Source organism: Pristis pectinata, chromosome 22 (assembly GCF_009764475.1).
Source record: "Pristis pectinata isolate sPriPec2 chromosome 22, sPriPec2.1.pri, whole genome shotgun sequence".
Classification (NCBI taxonomy): domain Eukaryota; kingdom Metazoa; phylum Chordata; class Chondrichthyes; order Rhinopristiformes; family Pristidae; genus Pristis; species Pristis pectinata.
This window is the reverse complement of record NC_067426.1, coordinates 13,001,645-13,020,591: the sequence shown is the minus strand read 5'-3', so window position 1 is coordinate 13,020,591 and position 18,947 is coordinate 13,001,645. Positions and strand designations below refer to the sequence as shown.

Below are 18,947 nucleotides of genomic sequence, written 5' to 3'. Positions count from 1 at the left end.
GCCACTATCTCTGACAGGGTATTTCAGATCCTAACTTGTGTCTTGCTCTGTGTGGGTGGGTGGGTGTGTGTGTGTGTGGGTGGGTGGGTGGGTGTGTGTTGCTGGGTGACATGGGGAATTCTTGTGTTAGTTCTAGTGCCAGATAACATCATTCTTGATTCCACCAATGGGAACTTTCTCTCTATCTTGCTTGTACACTTAGTGATTTTTAAATGCATCCCCTGAGATCCCCTTGAAACTTCCTCTGTTTAAAGGAAAACAACCCAACTTCTGGACATATCTAAAGTCTCCCACTCCTGGAATCATTTTAATAAACCTGTTCAACCCTCTCTCTAATACCTTTACATCTTACCTATGGAGCTCAGAACTGGACACCACATATGTGGCTGAACGAGTGTTTTATAAATGTTCATCCTGACTTTTACTCTTGTATGGAGACACATGAAATTCTGCAGATGTTGGAATCTGGACCAATACACAAAAAGTGCTGGAGGAACTTAGCAGGTCAGGCAGCATCTATGGAGGGAAATTAACAGTCCTGATGAACGGTCTCAGCCCGAAATGTCGACTATTTATTTCCCTCCATAGATGCTGCCTGACCTGCTGAGTTCCTCCAGCACTTTTTGTGTTATGCTCTTGTATTCTGCGCTTTTCTTCATAGAGCCCGGGATCCTTTGTGTTTTTTAATAACCTCTTTCTCAGCCTGCTCTGTCACATCCAGTGAATTATGCATATTTCCCCCAGGTTTCCCCTCTTTTACAACTTTGTTACATATTTTATATTTTCTTAATCATACAACCAAAATGTAACACTTCACATTTTTCAGCATTAAATATCATCTGCCACTTATCTGCCCACCAGCCTGCTAATATCTCAAAGTCTGTTTATATGTGTGTGCACGTATCTGGTGGTGTACATCTGTTGTATCTTCCTCGTGTTATGGCTCAAAATTTTGTACCATATGGATTTTCAGAAATTGTGAACCTCTAACCTCATCCACGTAATGGGGAAAACACTGGTCTAATACTACCCCCTGGGGAACTCCACTGTACACTTCCCTCCAGTCTGAAAAATAACCTTTTGCTATGGCTTTGTTTCCTGTAACATAACTGTAACATATTCAGTCTGCAACAACCCATTTATTCAACTTTGACCAGTCAATTATGGCTATTATTTTGTAGCATTGATAGTCAACATAGAACCTAGCTACAGGAGCTGATCACAGTGGGACCTGACTGAGTGTTGGGTTTGGTTTGGGTCAGCTTTGAAAAAGGATTTTAGGTCTGCACTGCACTTAGCTTGGGTTTAGATTGGCATTGGTTGGATCATATTCAGGTGGCATTTTCATTTTGCACTCAAATAGATTATTAAGCCAGTGAACAAAGACTTTCTTTTATTATGAAACTCAAAGTTCTGATTTTTCACGTGAACAGGATGGTGCTCTGGACCTGCTCCAGGAACTCCAAGGAATGAAGATGACTCTGAAGTTGCTGCAGGTAATATTCCCTTGTTTGATACTGCAGGACCCTATCCCATAGCTGGATATTAGAAGAATGGGGGAAGAAGTCAGCAGATACACACTTGTCCAAGGCATCAAAGGCTAATCAAGGCTTCTGGTGAAACCTTCTTTCTCACCCAATAGACATCTAGTTAGATAGTGCTAGATTTCTGAATTATAATTATTATGTCATGTGATATTTCTGTAACATTCACCTGTTTTCAGCCCATCTGAGCTCAGCTGGTGCTGACATCCTCTTGACATCCAGACAAGCCTGTCCCAATGCTGTCCTGGCTGGCCTCCTCAACCTCTATAACCATTGAGCGTATCAAGTTTGCTTCCTATATCCTAACTTGCACTGTCCCATTCACCTTTCACCCCTGTGATTGCTAATGGGCATTACTCTAATCTGCCAATGTTTGGATTCAAAATTCATAGCTTTGTTTACACATTCTTCTGTGACCTTGTCTCCTCCCTATCTCATTAACATCTCATACCTGTAACAATCTCTCTGTGCCTCTCTAATTCGGAACCAATGTCCATTCTTAATATTCATTCCTCCACAATTATGGCTATACCCAAAGCTCTGGAACCCCCTCCCCAAACTGTGTCACCTCTCTACTGTCCTTTTTGAAGCATTTCTTAAGACCAAGACCAACATTTCAGTCATTTTTTCTAATATCTTTTATAAGGTATGAAATTTTCTCTGCTAACACTTCTTTGAACTTTTTTGGGACTTTTTAGTACATTGAAATCACTGCATGAAGGCAGGTTGTTGTAATTAAAAGTATTGTCTAAATTGAGGAGTAGATCCACCTCTTTTCCCCCACCCCACCCCACCCCACCCCACCCCTCACCTCAGCCAATTACTGAAAATAATGTTGATTGTGGAACTGAAACTAGGAAGTTTTCTGGAGCTTTGGGCTGGGATGAGGGAAAGGCTTGTTTCTAATACTGACCAATTGGTAGGAAGTGTGTATGTCTGGGCTCTAGGTGAAGATGGGATCAGGATCAGATTCTTGACAAGAGCATATTGCATTGAAGGATCGTTCCAGTCCTACAAAGAGCAAATGGGGAACAGTTAGTGTTCTTCAATGATTCAACAGCTTTCTGTTTGGTTGCAAAGAACATACAACCCAGAAACCCTTCCAACCCAACTGGTCTGTACTGGTGTTTATGCACCACAAAACTCCCCTCCCATTGCATTGATTCCATGGCAGTCCATGAATGCATCTTTTTATTTCCTTTTTCTTTCATTCTTCCTTTTTTGTTTTAAGGACAAGAATGGCTGTAGGATATTGGAAGGGAGATTAAAAAGGAAGAATCCAGTGGACACTCTTGGACAAGGCTGAATGGGCTTCTGGTGAAATCTTCATTTCCCTGTCCCCACCCATAGTGGCCTCAGTAGATATCAAGTTAGACAGGACTAGATTTCTGAACTATAATTATTACTTGGCACCTTCATGGGATCTGCTGAAATGCTGTCAATTTTGGATTTAGACACTGTATCAATGTACTGAAATTACCAGTGTAATTGTAGCAGCATCCATCTGTTCCACTGCTTTGTGTCTTCCCCAAAGCTATTATTTATTTATTTTAAAAAAGCTAGCTAATCAAAAGTTTTGAAACTCTTCCTTCTGCAGCATGTTGACTGAGATCCATGAATCTTCTGGCCAAAGGTTGACAAGGAGTTTGCAAAGGGAGGAAGCCTGCTAGAGTATGCAGTGCTCATAAACATGAACTGCATGAACGTGGAAATAGCTAAATTGGGTTCTTGGAACAGATCCCACTTCATATTGCTAACACATGTTCTGGTCTCAATTTGGAGGCTGCAGGACTTCCAATTCTGCCAGAACCCATGCAATAAGTACTTATTTTTCTGGCTGCAGTGCTCTTGAAGTTAAATAAACTTGGCTGCTAATCCACAACCCGAAAATTTGCCCTTAATTTAACTGGGAGGGGTAGAATATGTGAGAAGGGCAGGAAGAGAGTGTTAGAATTTTAGGGTGATTGTGGATGTTAGGAGCTGGAATGAGAGATGGGAGGAGAGAGACAGATTTGAGGGGCAGTTGGGTTGTGGGGGAAGGTAAAGAGAGGGGACAGATAGAGTGAATTCATTTCTAGACAGAGTGTGGGAATTGAAGGGATAACTGACAAGTGCAACTTGGGGCAGCTATTGTGAGATTGAGTAAGAAGAATATCATCAGGCAGTGTAGATGAGCTTTAGCATTTCCAAACTCTCAACGGATAGGATGGGAGTATCGTCCTGTCTTGGGCAGTGAATGCACCTTCATCTCTCTTTTCACCTCAATACCGCAGCAAAGCAAATTTCATTGTAAAGCATGAAGTCTTGACGCAGGATGGAAATGAATGAGAACAGTATTATAGACAGTACGTTGCAAATTGAAGTTAGTTGTCCCAGCAAAGCCTTAAGCTATTAGAGAGATTTGATTCCATAGCTGGAGTGAAATGATTTTCCATAAAACCTTCACCCACACCATCAATAGGAGAATGTGTGCTGGTGAAGTATGGTGTATATAGCCGGAGTAAAGGTCCTCCGAATTCTGCCAAGCCGGCTTTCTGATGTGCCACCATTTTGTTGGCTTTAAACTGAGGAGTTCATTTTTCTCTGGCCCTTCACTGGACCTGTTTGTCTTTTGTCTCCAATTCTTCTCATTCCTCTTGAAGACATAAAGACAAGCAGTTCCTGGTTCTGTGGTTGCCATCCAGCAACAAAGTGGTTGCTAATTTAAGTGCAAGAAGATAAGAACATTTTTTTAAAAAAGGAGCAGAATTAGAAGCCAGTCAGTCCCTTGTCTGCTCCACCATACAATAACATCATGGCTGATCTGATCTTGGTATCAACACCACTTTCCTGCTTAGTCTTCATATTGCTGACTCCTCTGTCAGTCTACACCTTGAATATATTCAATGACTACATCTGTACAACACAGTTGTCTGGGGTAGAGAATTACATGGCATTATGGCATTATGAATGAAGAAATTCCCCCTTCTCCATCCTTTATTTTGCAAGTATGCCCCCAAGTTCTAGATACCCAATTAGCGAACATTCATGCCAGCATCCATGCCGAAAGTCAACTTCAGAATCCTTTAAGTTTCAACATCTTCACTTGTTCTTCTAAAGTCCAATATGTATAGACTTGGTTTGCTCTACTGCTCTTCGTATGTAAACCACTTCATCCCAAGAATATTCCTCTGTACTGTAGCATACTGCTGTTTTCTTGTTCTTCCTTCCAAAGTGGATATCTTCACATTTTCCCACATTATACTCCATCTGCCAAATTCATGCCAACTCTCATAACATATCTTTTTTGCGGTGTCTTTATGTCCTGTTTGTGTGAGTTTCTGAAAGATTATAAGATCTGTTAGATATGGTATTGACAGAGGAAGGGGAGAGGGGTGAGGTAGAACAGCTAATTCCTAAACTTGACCTGGCCTTGAAATCCCTGCACAAGCTTATGATCAGGGATCTCTATTTCATCGCTAGATGTAGTGGAGGAGGAAATTTATTTGGCCTTTCTCTCCTCTCTCATTCTCTGTGTTTCAAGGCCATAGTGGTGGTGTTGTAGTTAAATTACTGGATCTGGTCCAGAGGCCCAATTTCAAACACCCTCTTGGTAACTGTGTAACTTACATTCAGTTTATACTCTGGAATTTAAAGAAAGAACAAGCAATCTTTGTGATGATGAGCATGAAATCACTGTATTGTTAAAAACTCATTTGCTTTACTGATGTCCCACAGAGGAGGATAGCTAACTCCATCTGGCCTTCATACTCATCCAGATCAGCAACAAAGAGAAAGTTTTACTCTGACTCAGACTTACACCACAAACTGTTCCCATTGGTGTGAAGCCTTTATTGCAAGGGAGTTGGTGAATAACAGTAAGGAGGTCTGTTGCAATTATATGGATTTTTATTGAGGCAATTTTGTTCTCCTTCCATTGGACGGTTTTAAAACGTTTCATCAGATTGATTATAGGGATGTCTTCTGGGGAGAGTTTGCATCAAAGGGGATCATCAATTCTAGAAACTGGAAGAATGTGAGAGGACTTCATTGAAGTGTATAATATTCCTAAGGTGATTTGATGAGGTAGAAGTGAACAGGCCATTCCTCCAAGCTTGGAAGTCTGGAAATAGGGGTGGGAACATATTATTCATAGGGTTTGTCACGATTAAGCTGAGCAGAAATTTCTTTGGTACCTCTTACACTTGGGTTTATTTAGGACGAAGAATGATAGATCTTTAATATTAAAGGAAGCAAAATATTTTAGGAAAGTATGACTATAGAACTGAGTTTGATCAGCCTTAATGTTACTGAATGTCAAGGCAGGTTCAATGCCTGTCGTCCTACTCCAACTCTTACATTCTAGGTGACATTGGATGGCACCAGCACTGCCAGAATCGTGTAACTACATCTCCCCACTCCTGGCCATTTCTAGAAGGGGTTTATAGATGGTTGGGATGCAGTTCCAACAACATCAGAAGTACTGTTAACTGCCAGTTTATCAAGTCTGTGGCTTCATGATGAGTATCAGTTAGTTAGTCAATTGTAAAGCCATGAACAATCCTGACCTACCTGCTGAGGTCACTGGTTAGGATCTGGGTCGAACATGGAGGGTTTGATTAAGGTCTTCCGGTTTGAAAGGAATGGGAAAATACATATGAATTAATGGAAGAGTGTTAATCAGTGAAGGATCTAACTGGTGGTGCAACATCAGCAATGTTAAAAGGAATTGGAGAGAAAAGATGAGGCTAATCATGAATTAGTCAAATCTTTAGTACTCACTGTTGCATGGAAGATTGAAGGATGAAGAGTGCTGCTGTCTTAAGATCCTGATGAAGAATGAATTTAAAGGAGGAAGTGGTTTAGCAAGTTTCGGTTTCAACCAAGTAGGTTGAAGAATATGTAGGTTTGGGTCATTCCAATGGACTTCAAACATCCTATACATCTAGCTGTTTCGTTAATGCTTTGGCAACTTTTTTTTTTGCAATGACCAGTCAAAGAATATGGGAATCCATCAAAAGCAGGAAGTATTTATCTATTGCTAGAGAGGGTTATTCTTTGACCCACTACAGAGAATAAGACAAAATAAAATAAGATGTCTTTATTAGTCACACGTACATCGAAACACACAGTGAAATGCATCTTTTGTGTAGAGTGTTCTGGGGGCAGCCCGCAAGTGTTGTCGCGCTTCCGGCGCTAATGTAGCATGTCCACAACTTCCTAACCCGTACGTCTTTGGAATGTGGGAGGAAACCGGAGCACCCGGAGGAAACCCACACAGACACTGGGAGAACGTACAAACTCCTTACAGACAGTGGCCGGATTTGAACCTGGGTCGCTGGTGCTGTAAAGCGTTATGCTAACCGCTACACTACCATGACCAGAATGTGACCAGAATTGTAGTGGTATCCATTCAATGTTTCATCCCTGTTCAGTATGCTGAAATTACATTACCTGTCTTAAACTGACATGAAATTAAGCAAATTGGATCTTTTATAATTAATATTACAATGACTGGTGTTACATTGATGCTGTCACAGAATGGGAAATGATTGAAAGGAACTCAACACATTCTGATGGTGTTGGTGCTAACACATTTACAAAATACTGTGTGAAAGGCAACTTCTGTTCGAACACTTGTTCTTGAAGACTATGCAGTCTATTAAAACACTCAGTACGATGGAGGCAATAATGTAATGCCATGGACACTGAACTAGCACTTCAAAGGTCATGAGTTCCAAATCCAGTGAAATGGAATCCTTCACAAATGGGTCAGCATCAAAATAACCATAAAAGAAGGCCTTCACTGTAGTCCAACTGGCAGATTAATATCTTTCAGGGAAAGGAACTTATCACTCACTACCCTTGTTGACCTTCATGTGACACTGAATTCATTGTGATAACCACTGCACACTGCCTTGACAGCACTGTCTGAACTTCAAAATATAAAGTTTGCAAAAATTCAGGTCATCGACCTGAAACATTAACTTTGTCTCTCTCTACAGATGGTGCCAAGGCTGCTGAGTATTTCCAGCATTTTCTGCTTTTATTGAAAATAACCTTTGCTAATCCTCCCAAGATTGCGTGGAATTTCTAGGAGTTTGAAGATTTAATCTGCATAGAAAAAAACATTACAGGGACACTTAAACACGGTGTTTAATTTTCCAGTTTCTTTAAACATTTAATTCATTAGTTATAAAAGTGGCAATGGTAAGTGTTGGGTGCGAGGTAGGACAAATCATTTCACTGGCTAAAATAGTTGAACGTGAGATAAAGCCTGCAGGAATATGTGCGGCCAGAGTTGATGATCTCCCATCGTGTCTGAAACTGTGATGCTGTTTGCATCCTCGAGGAAACAAAACCACATCCAATCAAGTTTAACTTGGTAAAATCTTCTTTTAATTTGACTCATTGCAATGCAGCAGCCCCACTGAAAAACCTATGTACCAGAGGAGGAATGTTTGTGTTTTCTGAATTAAGGTACATCTCTTTCCTTTTCTTTGACTAGACCACAAGAATCGGCATGTCTGTAAACTTGATTCGTAAGCACAGCACAGATGAGGAAGTTATCACACTTGCTAAAATCCTCATCAAAAAATGGAAGAAACTTCTCGGTAAGACAGAGCGCTGTTCAGTGCAGAAGCCAAAGTATCATAGGTGAATTTTGAACCTTGAAGGTTTCTCCAAGTGGCTAATTGACAACGCCTGCCTTCTGAGTCAGACGGTTAAAGGTTCCAGTCACATCCTGTAGACTTGAGCACAATATCAAAGCTGATACTTTAATGCTGCACTATTGTGGGAGCTATTTTTTTTGTGAGACTTTAAGCCAAGGGTTTGTCAGGTGGATATAAAATATACGATGCCACAATTTTGAAGATGAGGATAAATCTGTCTGGCGTCCTGGCCAATATTTGGACTCAAAGTCCTGTTTAGAGCATGCTTTGGTAACATTTTTTTTTCAATGAGTAATCAAAGAATATGGGAATCCATCTAAAGCAGGAAGCATTTCTCTACTGCAGAAAGAATTACCAGCAAACAGGTTATCTGGTCATTATCACACTGCAGTTGTTTGAAAATTGCTTTGCATGAGCTGTCTGCCACATTTTCTACTCTCCAGTGGTATCAAATATAGACTCGCAATATGCCAGAGTGTTCAGAGCCAATGAAGTATCTTTGAGGTGTCGTCATAATTACTACAGTAAATGCAGCAGTGAATTCTGTGTGCAGAAAGGTCATGAGCTTTATGATGAGCTTTGTGATGGTGATCAGATAATTCATTTTGTATTAATGGTATTGGGCCAGTATTGTAGGAATGTTGAACTGTTCAATGAAAAATTAAGCCAGAATCCCATCTGGTGAGTTTAGGTGGAAATGAAAGATGGCACTAGTTATATAATTGCAACCCATTGTCCCAGTACCCTGGCCGTTATTTATCCCTTAATCATCACCATGCAGATCCACAGGTTATTCATTTACCTTTTGTTTGCATGACTTTGCTGAGTGGGAAAAATTGCTGACATATTGGACCAAAAAAGTAAGCGACTGCAGCTTCAGATTACTTGTATGTAAACCACTATGTTAAGTGTCAAATTACGAAAAGAGGAAGAGGGAAAAGCACATCGTACATGGGAGAATGAACTGTACCCCAGCCTATTCGCAGAAAGCTGCTTAATTGAGAGCCAATTAAAACCTCAAAACTGAGGGTAATTCATTATTTTGTTAGGCAAGGAAATTAAGAAATAAAGTTAGTGAACAGAATTAACATGCCAATTCAGCTATGTATTCGAATGGCAGAACATACCCGAAGGAATGAATGACCTTCGCCAATTGCTATTTATTTTCCTTGTTTTCCTTGTTTCTTAATCATTTTGATTTCATATTCATACTCTTGTGTGAATCAAGTGTGAACACTTCACTCATGCATTTCTTCTACAGAAATTTTTAAACTTCTTGTTGTCAGTGTTTCTGTCAACTGTTACATTGCAGTTGCAGGTTCTAGATATTAAACTGATTGTAGGGAGGGCCTATAGTCTATCTTTATTTAATGATATAAGTAGTCCTGTTGCTTACTCTGAGTGCCAAGAAGGAACCAAAACCATATTGAAAATGCTTTTACTCCCCCTTTTTCAGCCAAAGAAATTTCAGTCGATCACAAGGTGGAGAAACCTGCAGGGAAAGAGGGCGAGAAGGACAGGTCATCAGCAATGGTGCTAGAAACCCAAAAACATTCAAAGGAGGAGCACAAAGAGCGGTAAGGGAATACTTCATAGTTGCACAGTGATCAAATGCAAATAACAATGGGGCATGAACCTGGAAGCAGAGATCATTAATTTAAAACAGTTAAGGAACTGGAGAGGAAATGCTTCCCCCCCCCCCCAACACACACACACACACACACACACACACACACACACACACACACACACACACACACACACACACACACACACACAGCTTGTTATGATCTAGAACACATTACTTGAAAAGTTAATGGGATTGAATTCCATGGGAGTCTTCAAAAGACAATTGGATGTGCATTTGAACTCATCTGCAGCTGGGATGTTCAGCTCTTTCAAAGAGCCAGTACAGACACAATGTGCCAAATGGTTTCAGGGTGATTGCAGATAAAAGAGATAAAAGTTGTCCTAGATGTAGGATAGGGCATTTAAAACAAAATTTTCTTACCACTAGCATAATTGCATAAATTATGTATTTTAGAATAATCTGGTGCAATTGTTGTACCTGCACAGTCTGTATATTAATGTAAGGAATAGTAACAAGAGTAGATAGTACAGATTCTGATGCCTAGTGCACCCTCCAATATCACCATAGCTAAGCTTGTGCTCTTTCCTCATATTCCTTGATACTCCTAGTATTGAAAAAAATTAGCTTGGGTCTCAAGCTCCAGAATTCCCTCCAAATCCCCCCCCCCCCCCCCCCCATCTCTCCCTTCTTTAAGATGCTTCTTAAGCCAATTGCTTTGACAATGCTTTTGTCATCTGCCTTTGCCTGTGGCTCTGTGTCAAATTTTGGTTGATAATGCTTCTGTTACACATCTTGAGTCGGTTTTCTTTGCTAAAGGTGCTATATAAAAGCAAGATGATGTTACTACTGGTGGAGTTGGAGCCTTGCATCTAATTTAGAGGAAGATGAACCAGCACTGAGTTACTCTGCCGGCTGTGCACTTGTGCACAGTTTTGGCAAACTGGGAAATGACATGGTTGGAAAATTGCGTATAGTATGCATCTGTACTTTCAAAACATCCTTCCAAGAGATGAGGGTTTACAACAGCAAAATTAACCCTGTTGTATATAGAGTTATGCGGCACGGAAACAGGCCCTTTGGCCCAACTCAAACTAGGACTAGCCCTATTCAAGCTAGTTCCATTTGCCAGCATTTGGTCCATAACCTTCTAAACCTTTCCAATCCAAGTATCTGTCCAACTGTCTTTTAAAAGTTGTTGTTGTACCTGCCTCAACAACTTCCTATGGCAGCTCGTTCCATGTAGATACCACTCCTTGTGTTTTTAAAACAAAAAGTTGCCCCTCAAATTCCTATTAGATCTTTCCCATTCCCTATCCTATTAAAATGTTGTATTAATTCTAGTCGGGATATGCCTGCTAGTTAGATTTCAGTGGGTGTCCTTAGAGAAGGAAGTGGCCCTATAACTTGCTTTCTATTGTGCTGTTAAACCAAATCCTATGTTCACTGCCCCATGTGGACAACAAATAGCCAACAACTTTAATTCAAAGAAAAGCAGGAGATTGACTTACTTATTATGAGAGAGGAAGGCCATTAGCACATCCCAAGGGACCAATCGGATTTGTACCATTCCCTTGTTCCTTTTTTCCTTGAATCCCTGCAAGTTATTCTCTCTCACATGCCCATCAACTTTCCTATTGATTCTCTTTGCCACTAACTTGCACTAAGGGAGAATTTATTAGTAGCCATTTAACCTACCAGCAAGTGTTTTGAAATGTGGGAAGATATTGGGCACCCAGAGAATACTCACAAGATCACAGTGAGAACACGTAAACTCCTCAGAGTCAGTAACTGAGGTCAGAATCAAACCCGGGTTCCTGGACCTATGAGGCAGCAGCACTTGTGGTGTGTCACCATGCCTTTGTGAGGCAATATTTATCTCTCAACCAATGGGGCTGTTTCTTTGCTTATGACAGTGCGTTTCCTACATTACATCACACTTCAAAAGTATTTCATTGGTTCTAAAATAGTTTGGGACATTCTGAGGTTGTGACAGGTGCACTTTTGCAATACAAGTTTATCTGTCTTTACCACCTTGTACTTATTTTTGGATGACCAAGCAACATCTTGTTTTGTGATTGTTCCCATGTTAATTGCCTGGCCTGCTACTCCCTTAATTGAGTGAGTGTTTTGTTTTGTTTTACAATCTACGTATTCAGAGTTTATCTTATTTTACTGGAATGAAACATTCTCATCAATAGTTTTGATTCTGGTTTTGGTTTCAAGGAGAGATTCAATCAGTTCCAAGTCTTCACCAGCAGATGCTCCCAAATCCAGGAAGAGTTCCACAGATGGAAAGCAGGACCGGCACAGGTGGGAAAACCATTGTTAACTATTTTCCATGCTGCAAATGAATTGCCTCATTCAGCTACCCTGTGACTAGTTCCAATGTAAAGGGACAGTACACAGTTAATAGCAAAACCCCTCACAGTATTGATGTACAGAGAGATCTTGGGGTCCAAGTCCATAGCTCCCTGAAAGCGACTGCACAGGTTTACAGGGCGGTAAAGAAGGCATATGGCATGCTTGCTTTTATTAGTTGAGGCATTGAGTTCAAGAGTCAGGAAGTTATGTTGCAGCTTTACAAAACTCTGGTTAGGCTGCATCTGGAAAATTGCATTCAATTCTGGTCACCCATTATAGTAAGGATGTGGAGGCTTTGGAGAGGGTGCAGAAGAGGTTTACCAGGGTCCTGCCTGGATTAGAGGGCGTGTGCTGCAAGGAGAGGTTGGACAAATTTGGATTGTTTTCTCTGGAGTAGTGTAGGCTGAGGGGAGACCTGTTAGAAGTTTATAAGATTATGAGAGGCACAGATAGCGTAGACAGCTGGTATCTTTTTCCCAGGGTCGAAATGTCAATTACTAGAAGGCATGCATTTTAGCTGACGGGAGTAAGTTCAAGGGAGATGAGTGGGGCAAGTTTTGTTTTATACAGAGAGTGGTGGGTGCCTGGAATGCATTGCCAGGGGTGGTAGAGGAGGCAAATACAATAGAGACATTTAAGAGGCTTTTAGAAAGGCACATGAATTTGCGGAGAATAGAGGGATATTGTGCAGACAGAAGGGATCAGTTTAATTATGTGTTTAATTACTAGTTTAATTAGTTTGGCACAGCATTGTGGGCCAAAGGGCCTGTTCCTGTGCTGTACAGCTCTATGTTCAAGTTCATTGTATTAAAATCACAGGAATAAGAATGGACCGTTCATTTACTCAGTCTTATTTTTCCATTCAATTACACTATTGTTTATTTACAATGTAACTCCATTTACCCATCGTTTTATATTCCTTGATATCCCTACCCAACGTAATTGGTTAAGCTCAACCTTAAAAATTTTGATTATCCCTCTAGCATCCGTAGCCTTTTGGGGGAAAAGACTTGAAGATTTTGGTTACCCTTTGTACGAATTGTACTGAATGGCATGTTCCAGTTTTATGATTATATGCTGTCAAGTGCAAGGTTGAGTTGATCCAGCCTTGTCAAGTACTTATTTACAGAGGTTCTAATCAACAGTTGGCAAAGGTTTCCAAGGAGAGTTGGATCCTACCCATTGCAGGTAAATTAGAAACAGCTAATCGCTGGCTCCAAACATCGAGTCAACACAAATTTGCCACAGAGTTCCAACTGCTTAACAGTATTTTGGAACAACACAAGAAAAAGTGAGCACCTGTTCTGTCACTTGCCTGTCACACAGGTAGTAAACTATTTATGATGCACAGGTGACAGTTTTATAGCCCTTACACATTCTGTTATACAGTCATACGGTACAGAAGTGGACCTATTATCACACCCTGTCCATGTTGACCATCAAGTACCTGTCTATGCTAACCCCATTTACCAGCACTTGATCCATAGCCTTAAGTGATATGTAATGATTCTATGTGCAGGAGAGATTCCTCAAGCTCTATGTCACCAACCACCCTTTCACCAGCATCAAGAAAGAACTCCACAGACAAAGAGGAGAGGTAGGATGTTGCTTTATGAAGGTGGCAGGCTGCCCTTGGTAAAAGAATTTGACAAAGCTTTATTTTCTTTAATGAAAGCGTAACATAATAATGCTGGTCTTGTTAAAATACATTGTGACTTGAATTATGTATGACCCCCCCCCCCCCATAGAGATGACAGTAATGCTTTTATTCTTTCCCAGTGTGGGAAATACAATTTGTCAACCGCCTTTTTTTTAAACTAATGGTGTCCTTTTAAGCTGTTGCATGATTTTAAAAAAAGTAGTTTATAAATGAATTGGTCAATTAAACTTTTTTTATTCTTTGTGATGTTGCTGGGGTTTGTCTTTCTGCCATCTGTTCTCCATTTGCAGGGAATTGACAATGTGTTTATTCAAGGGCTTTGCCATCTTATTGTTCCAACCTCCTTACTTTCAGTTTTTATTGCTGATGCATCACAGTAATAACCAGATAGAAAACCAAATACTTCATACCTGAAGGGGGAAAAATCCTGTTTGCTATTTTAATGACTTGTTTCCGAGGAATTTGTTAGTGTTCCTCTGGTACGAGCAGCCACCTCTATCGGTATTTCCTGATTGACCAACCTATTGGGCTCAGATTCCAGGATGCCAGCCAGCTCCCTCGCTGTTTTGTACCTGTAAGCTTAGGCATTGAGGGTTGGTGCTTGAATATTATCCTCACTTGAACTCTCAGCAGATCTTGCACTAGAGTGATCTCTTGATTCCAAGCCAAATACTTCAGAGAAATGACATAAGAAGTCTATTTGCATGAAACATTTCCATAGGTTCCTCTGAACCTTTCTTAAATGCCTCACACACAGTAACAAGTTAGATTCTTGTTGCTCCTTCAAATTGGTCCCAAATTGTCCCAAAATACCTCTCTATTAAACAAAAAAAAAATTGTCATTGAGTCAAAAGAAAGAGACACTAAATAATTTGGTCAGAGAGATAAGTTTTAATGAGGGTTTAAAGGATGACATTGAGGGGATAGGTTAAGGAGGGAATTACAGAGGTCAGGGCCTAAAGCAGCCAAAGGTATGGCCACCAATAAGGTTATGGGATTTGTCCTAGACAATAGCAAAATCTAAAATCAATAAAACTGCCGATGCTATAAACCTTAAAAACAGAAGGTGCCGGAAATACTCAGCAGGATGGGCTGCATCTGTGGGAAGAGAAACAGAGTTAATGTTTCAGGTCTAAGACCCTTCGTCAGAGCTGTGAAGGAGACGAAGGAAACTGGTTGAGCTGCAGGGAAGGTGGGGGACAGTGATCTCTCTTGTAGGCTAAAACTGGGGAGAAACAAGCTTATCTGGCCGGTGAGTCAACGGGAGCACTTGGAGAGTAGGGACACAGACAAAAGAATGTAGGGGTTTGAAAGGCAGAGCAGGAAGACATGCCCAGCAAGTCAGGCTGAGCATATCCTCCACTCCCAGAGGGGAAAAAGGAGGAAAAGAAAAACAAATTGAGCCTATGACACAGATGACCCATACAGACAGAGAACTCAAGTTACCTGAAGCTGTGGAATTCAGTATTGAGTCCAGAAGGCTGCAATGTGCCCAGACAGAAGGTGAGGTGCTATTCCTCAAGTTTGTTTTGGGTTTCATTGTAACAGGACAAGAGACCACAATCTGATAGGTCAGAGTGGGATGGAGAATTAAAGTGGCAGGCAATGGGAAGTACAGGGTTGCCCCTACAGACTGAATGCAGGTGCGTTGCAAAGCGATCACCCAATCTGCGTTTGGTTTCTCCAATGCAGAGAACACCAAATGCAGTACACCAGATTGGAGGAAGTGCAAGTGAATTGCTTCAGCTGGAAAAATTGTTTGGGTTCCTGGAGGGTGGAAGGAAAGAGGTGAAAGAACAAACGTTGCATTGCCTGTGGTTGTGAGGGGAAGTGTCTTGAGAAGCGGGTGGTAGGTGGGAAGGAAGAGTGGGCCAGGGAATCGGGGTCAGTCACTGAAAAATGCTGCAAGGGGAGGAGAGGGGGATAGCCTACAGCCCAATGGTATGTACATTGAGCATTCCATTTTCAGGTAACACACTCCCCTTGTGTTCCCTTCCCACTCCCATCAGTCCATCTAGAGTCTTTCTTTCTTTATTCACTTTTTCCATCCCATTTCCCCCTCCCCCCGCCCCCCCCCCCATACTTACACTTATCATCCTCCCCCACCTGGTTCCACCTACCCTTCACCCACAAACCATACTACTTGGGTTTCTCCTCCCTTTGCTCGTCTTTACTATCTCTTTCCCCATTTGGTTCCTTTTGCTTATGATCCTTTCCCTCTCTGGTTCCACCTATCACCTCCAAGATTCTGTCTCTGCCTCTGTCTCTCCCTTTCCCTGTCTCCATCTGCCTAATTTTTTTCTTCTTTTTCTTCTTGTTTCTGCTTATTACCTACTAGCCTCTGAATCAGTGCTCCATCGACCCATCATTCCCCACTTCATCTGGTTTCACCAATCAAATTCCAGCCTCCAATTCCTCCCTGCCTCTCACCTCTATATACTGGCTATCTTCTCCCTACACTCTCAGTCCTGATGCAGGTTGTCAACCTGAACCATAGACCGTCCCTTTGCCTCCACAGATGCTGCCTGACCTGCTGAGTTCTTCCAACAGTTTATCTTTTGCTCCATGATTTACTTTCTGGAAAACAGTATTATGCGGTGATAACATCAAATTCCTAAGCAAAAGGAATGCTTTACAATGAAAAGACCTAAAGTACAGCTCTTTTACATGACAGAGAGTCATTCTGCAAATCTTCAATCACCTTGGACTTGTCAAGAAAGCCTTCAACAGATAAGAAAGACGAAAGGTAGGTGTTGTTATATTACTTAAGCAGAATAGAAATAGAGGCTATAGAAATATATATAGAAATAGAGAAATAGAGCGCAGTTTTACTCCTCATCTTCATTTTTCTTCACTGCTGAACATATTGACTCTTCCCAGTGTAGAATATGAAGTCTCTTCCCAGTGGTACCTCATCAATTTTTTTGTGTTTTAATTGAGGGAGGGAGTGTGAGAAGGTTGAGTAATTCATGTAATGTGATTACGGAGCTCAGATCTATCTTAATATGCTGTCCACATTACAGTATGCAATTTGGGAACACTGGTTAAAATCAGGAGCAGGGATTGTGGCTGATCTTTCCTCACTCTTTTTCCCCTTTCCCAACCCTGCTTCCATCTATCTGTGTCCCCTCCCCAACCCTGCAATGTACTGCCTTTTCAGTAGTGTTCTTTCTTGTTGGATTCTGGTTTGCTATCTCGGTTCTGATCTGAAACCATCTTAAAGTGTACCAAAGAACGCAACATAATTCAGATTGATTGGTTTGGGAGGAAGTTCCTGTTCTTTTACAAGGTAATAAAATAGCAAAAAAGGTGGATTTCCATTGACATCCTTAGACTTAGTCACAGAGTCATACAGCATGGCAACAGGCCCTTTGGCCCAGCTGGTCCATGCTGACCAAGAAACCCATCTAATGTAGTCCCATTGGCCCATATCCCTCATATCCATTACTACTTCCCTCTCATATCGGAATCAAATAAATTGAATAAAATAAATTTCCGAGCAAGTCCACAGCAGTGAATTCCTGTCTTTGCCGATTGTATATTGCTGCCAACCATCAGACTTGTACACAGATACAGTAGGTTATTGTAAGAAACGTTGTTTACTTAAAGACGTCTCTGTGAATGGCAAAGTTTGTATCTTGGTTCGTGCATACTTTCAGTTGCTTATTGCCTGTATAACTATATAGGAGAATTCTTGTTCATTGTTTCCCTTGGAGCCATTAATGTTTAGAGCACAGAGGGTGATCATTGTATCTGTGCTATTTCCATGGAGGAAATTAAAATCATGAATGAGAATCTTTGGTTATATCAAGTGGTAGGCAAGGCTGAGATCGTTCTCCTTGCCTGGCGATGGTTACTGGAGGTCTTAATGAAGGATTCTGATAGAGTAAATAAAGAGTACTGTTTTCACTTTGGAAGCTTTGGTAACCTCAGGACAGAGGTTGATGGCAATTGGCAAAAGCCTGTGATGTGGAGGCTTTTTGTCACGGAATGATAATAATCTATTTGAAAATGTGGGGAATTGGATATAGTAATAACTTTTAGAATACTTCAAGGGTACAAAATTGCAGAACTCTGGGGAAAGAGCAGGAGTATAGAAGTACTTAGATTGCTTTTTCAAAGACCCACACCAGCTGACAGGCTTCCTACAGTTCTGTGATTCTACAAAATCCCATCCCCACATTCTCTTCCCATGATCCGACATCTTCCTATTTCCAGTGTCTTCACTTATTGAGATTCAGTGCTTTGTTTCAGTCATACTCTCTGCAAAACATTCCATCTGTCGATAATCCCTTCAAGGTATTTTTCTGAACTCCCTGCTCACTTCTCAACAATTTTAAACAGAAAATGCTTTGTCACTGATATCCTGAACAAAGAGAATTTTCCCTTAATTTCCAAAACAAATGGAAAGAGTTTCACCCCAATTCCCTTATTGTCTTTTTTTTTAAAGATCTAAGTAAAAACAGAAAATCTCAGAAATACTCGGTCAAGCAGTGTCTGTGGAGAGAGAAATAGGCTTAATGTTTCAGGTCAATAACCTTTTCCCAGTTTTGATAAAAGGTTATCAACCTGAAAAGTTAACTCTGTTTCTCCCTTCACAGATGCTGCCAGACCTGCTGAGTGTCTCCAGCATTTTCCAATGGAAAGTGATGATGAGTTTGTTAATTTGCCAGCCGCTCTCCTATGTCTTTCATTTACATTGTCTCAATTCATTTCCCTCCACATATCCACTTGGAGATGAAGGATTTTTGGGGTTCTTTTTGGTTTTTCTATCTGCTGCAGGTTGAAATGTCAGTGTTTGTTCTTCTGAGTCGTGTTACCTGTTTTAACAGTGGCAATGGCAGTAAAGGAAAGATGGAATCACCTTCTTCCCCCACCAGCCCTACCTTCTCCTCAGCAACTTTTCTCCCTCCTTTCCTGTCAACTGGGGAGACCATCCGTGACAAGTGCATAGAGATGCTGATAGCAGCTCTGAAGACTGATGGTAAGATGTGTTTCCGTATGATAAGATGATGTGGTTTGTTGGCATGAATTCAACAGCAGCTGAAGGTGACAGTGTGTTGGGAGTAGGGGCCAAGAATGGAAAAGAGCATCTTGCTCAAGGTTGAAGACTGAACCAGGACAATCTTGATAACAAG

General features: G+C 41.0%; 1 protein-coding gene across 1 annotated transcript in view; it reads left to right on the top strand.

Annotated features, from left to right (window-relative positions):
* Positions 1–18,947, top strand: part of tcea3 (transcription elongation factor A (SII), 3) — a 31,639-nt gene that overhangs the window by 1,119 nt on the left and 11,573 nt on the right. Inside the window, exons 2-8 of the mRNA XM_052036385.1 lie at positions 1,434–1,496; positions 8,032–8,137; positions 9,654–9,774; positions 12,012–12,098; positions 13,669–13,746; positions 16,484–16,555; positions 18,642–18,793. Coding sequence (XP_051892345.1) covers positions 1,434–1,496; positions 8,032–8,137; positions 9,654–9,774; positions 12,012–12,098; positions 13,669–13,746; positions 16,484–16,555; positions 18,642–18,793 — 679 coding nt within the window. The remainder of the gene's footprint in view (positions 1–1,433; positions 1,497–8,031; positions 8,138–9,653; positions 9,775–12,011; positions 12,099–13,668; positions 13,747–16,483; positions 16,556–18,641; positions 18,794–18,947) is intronic.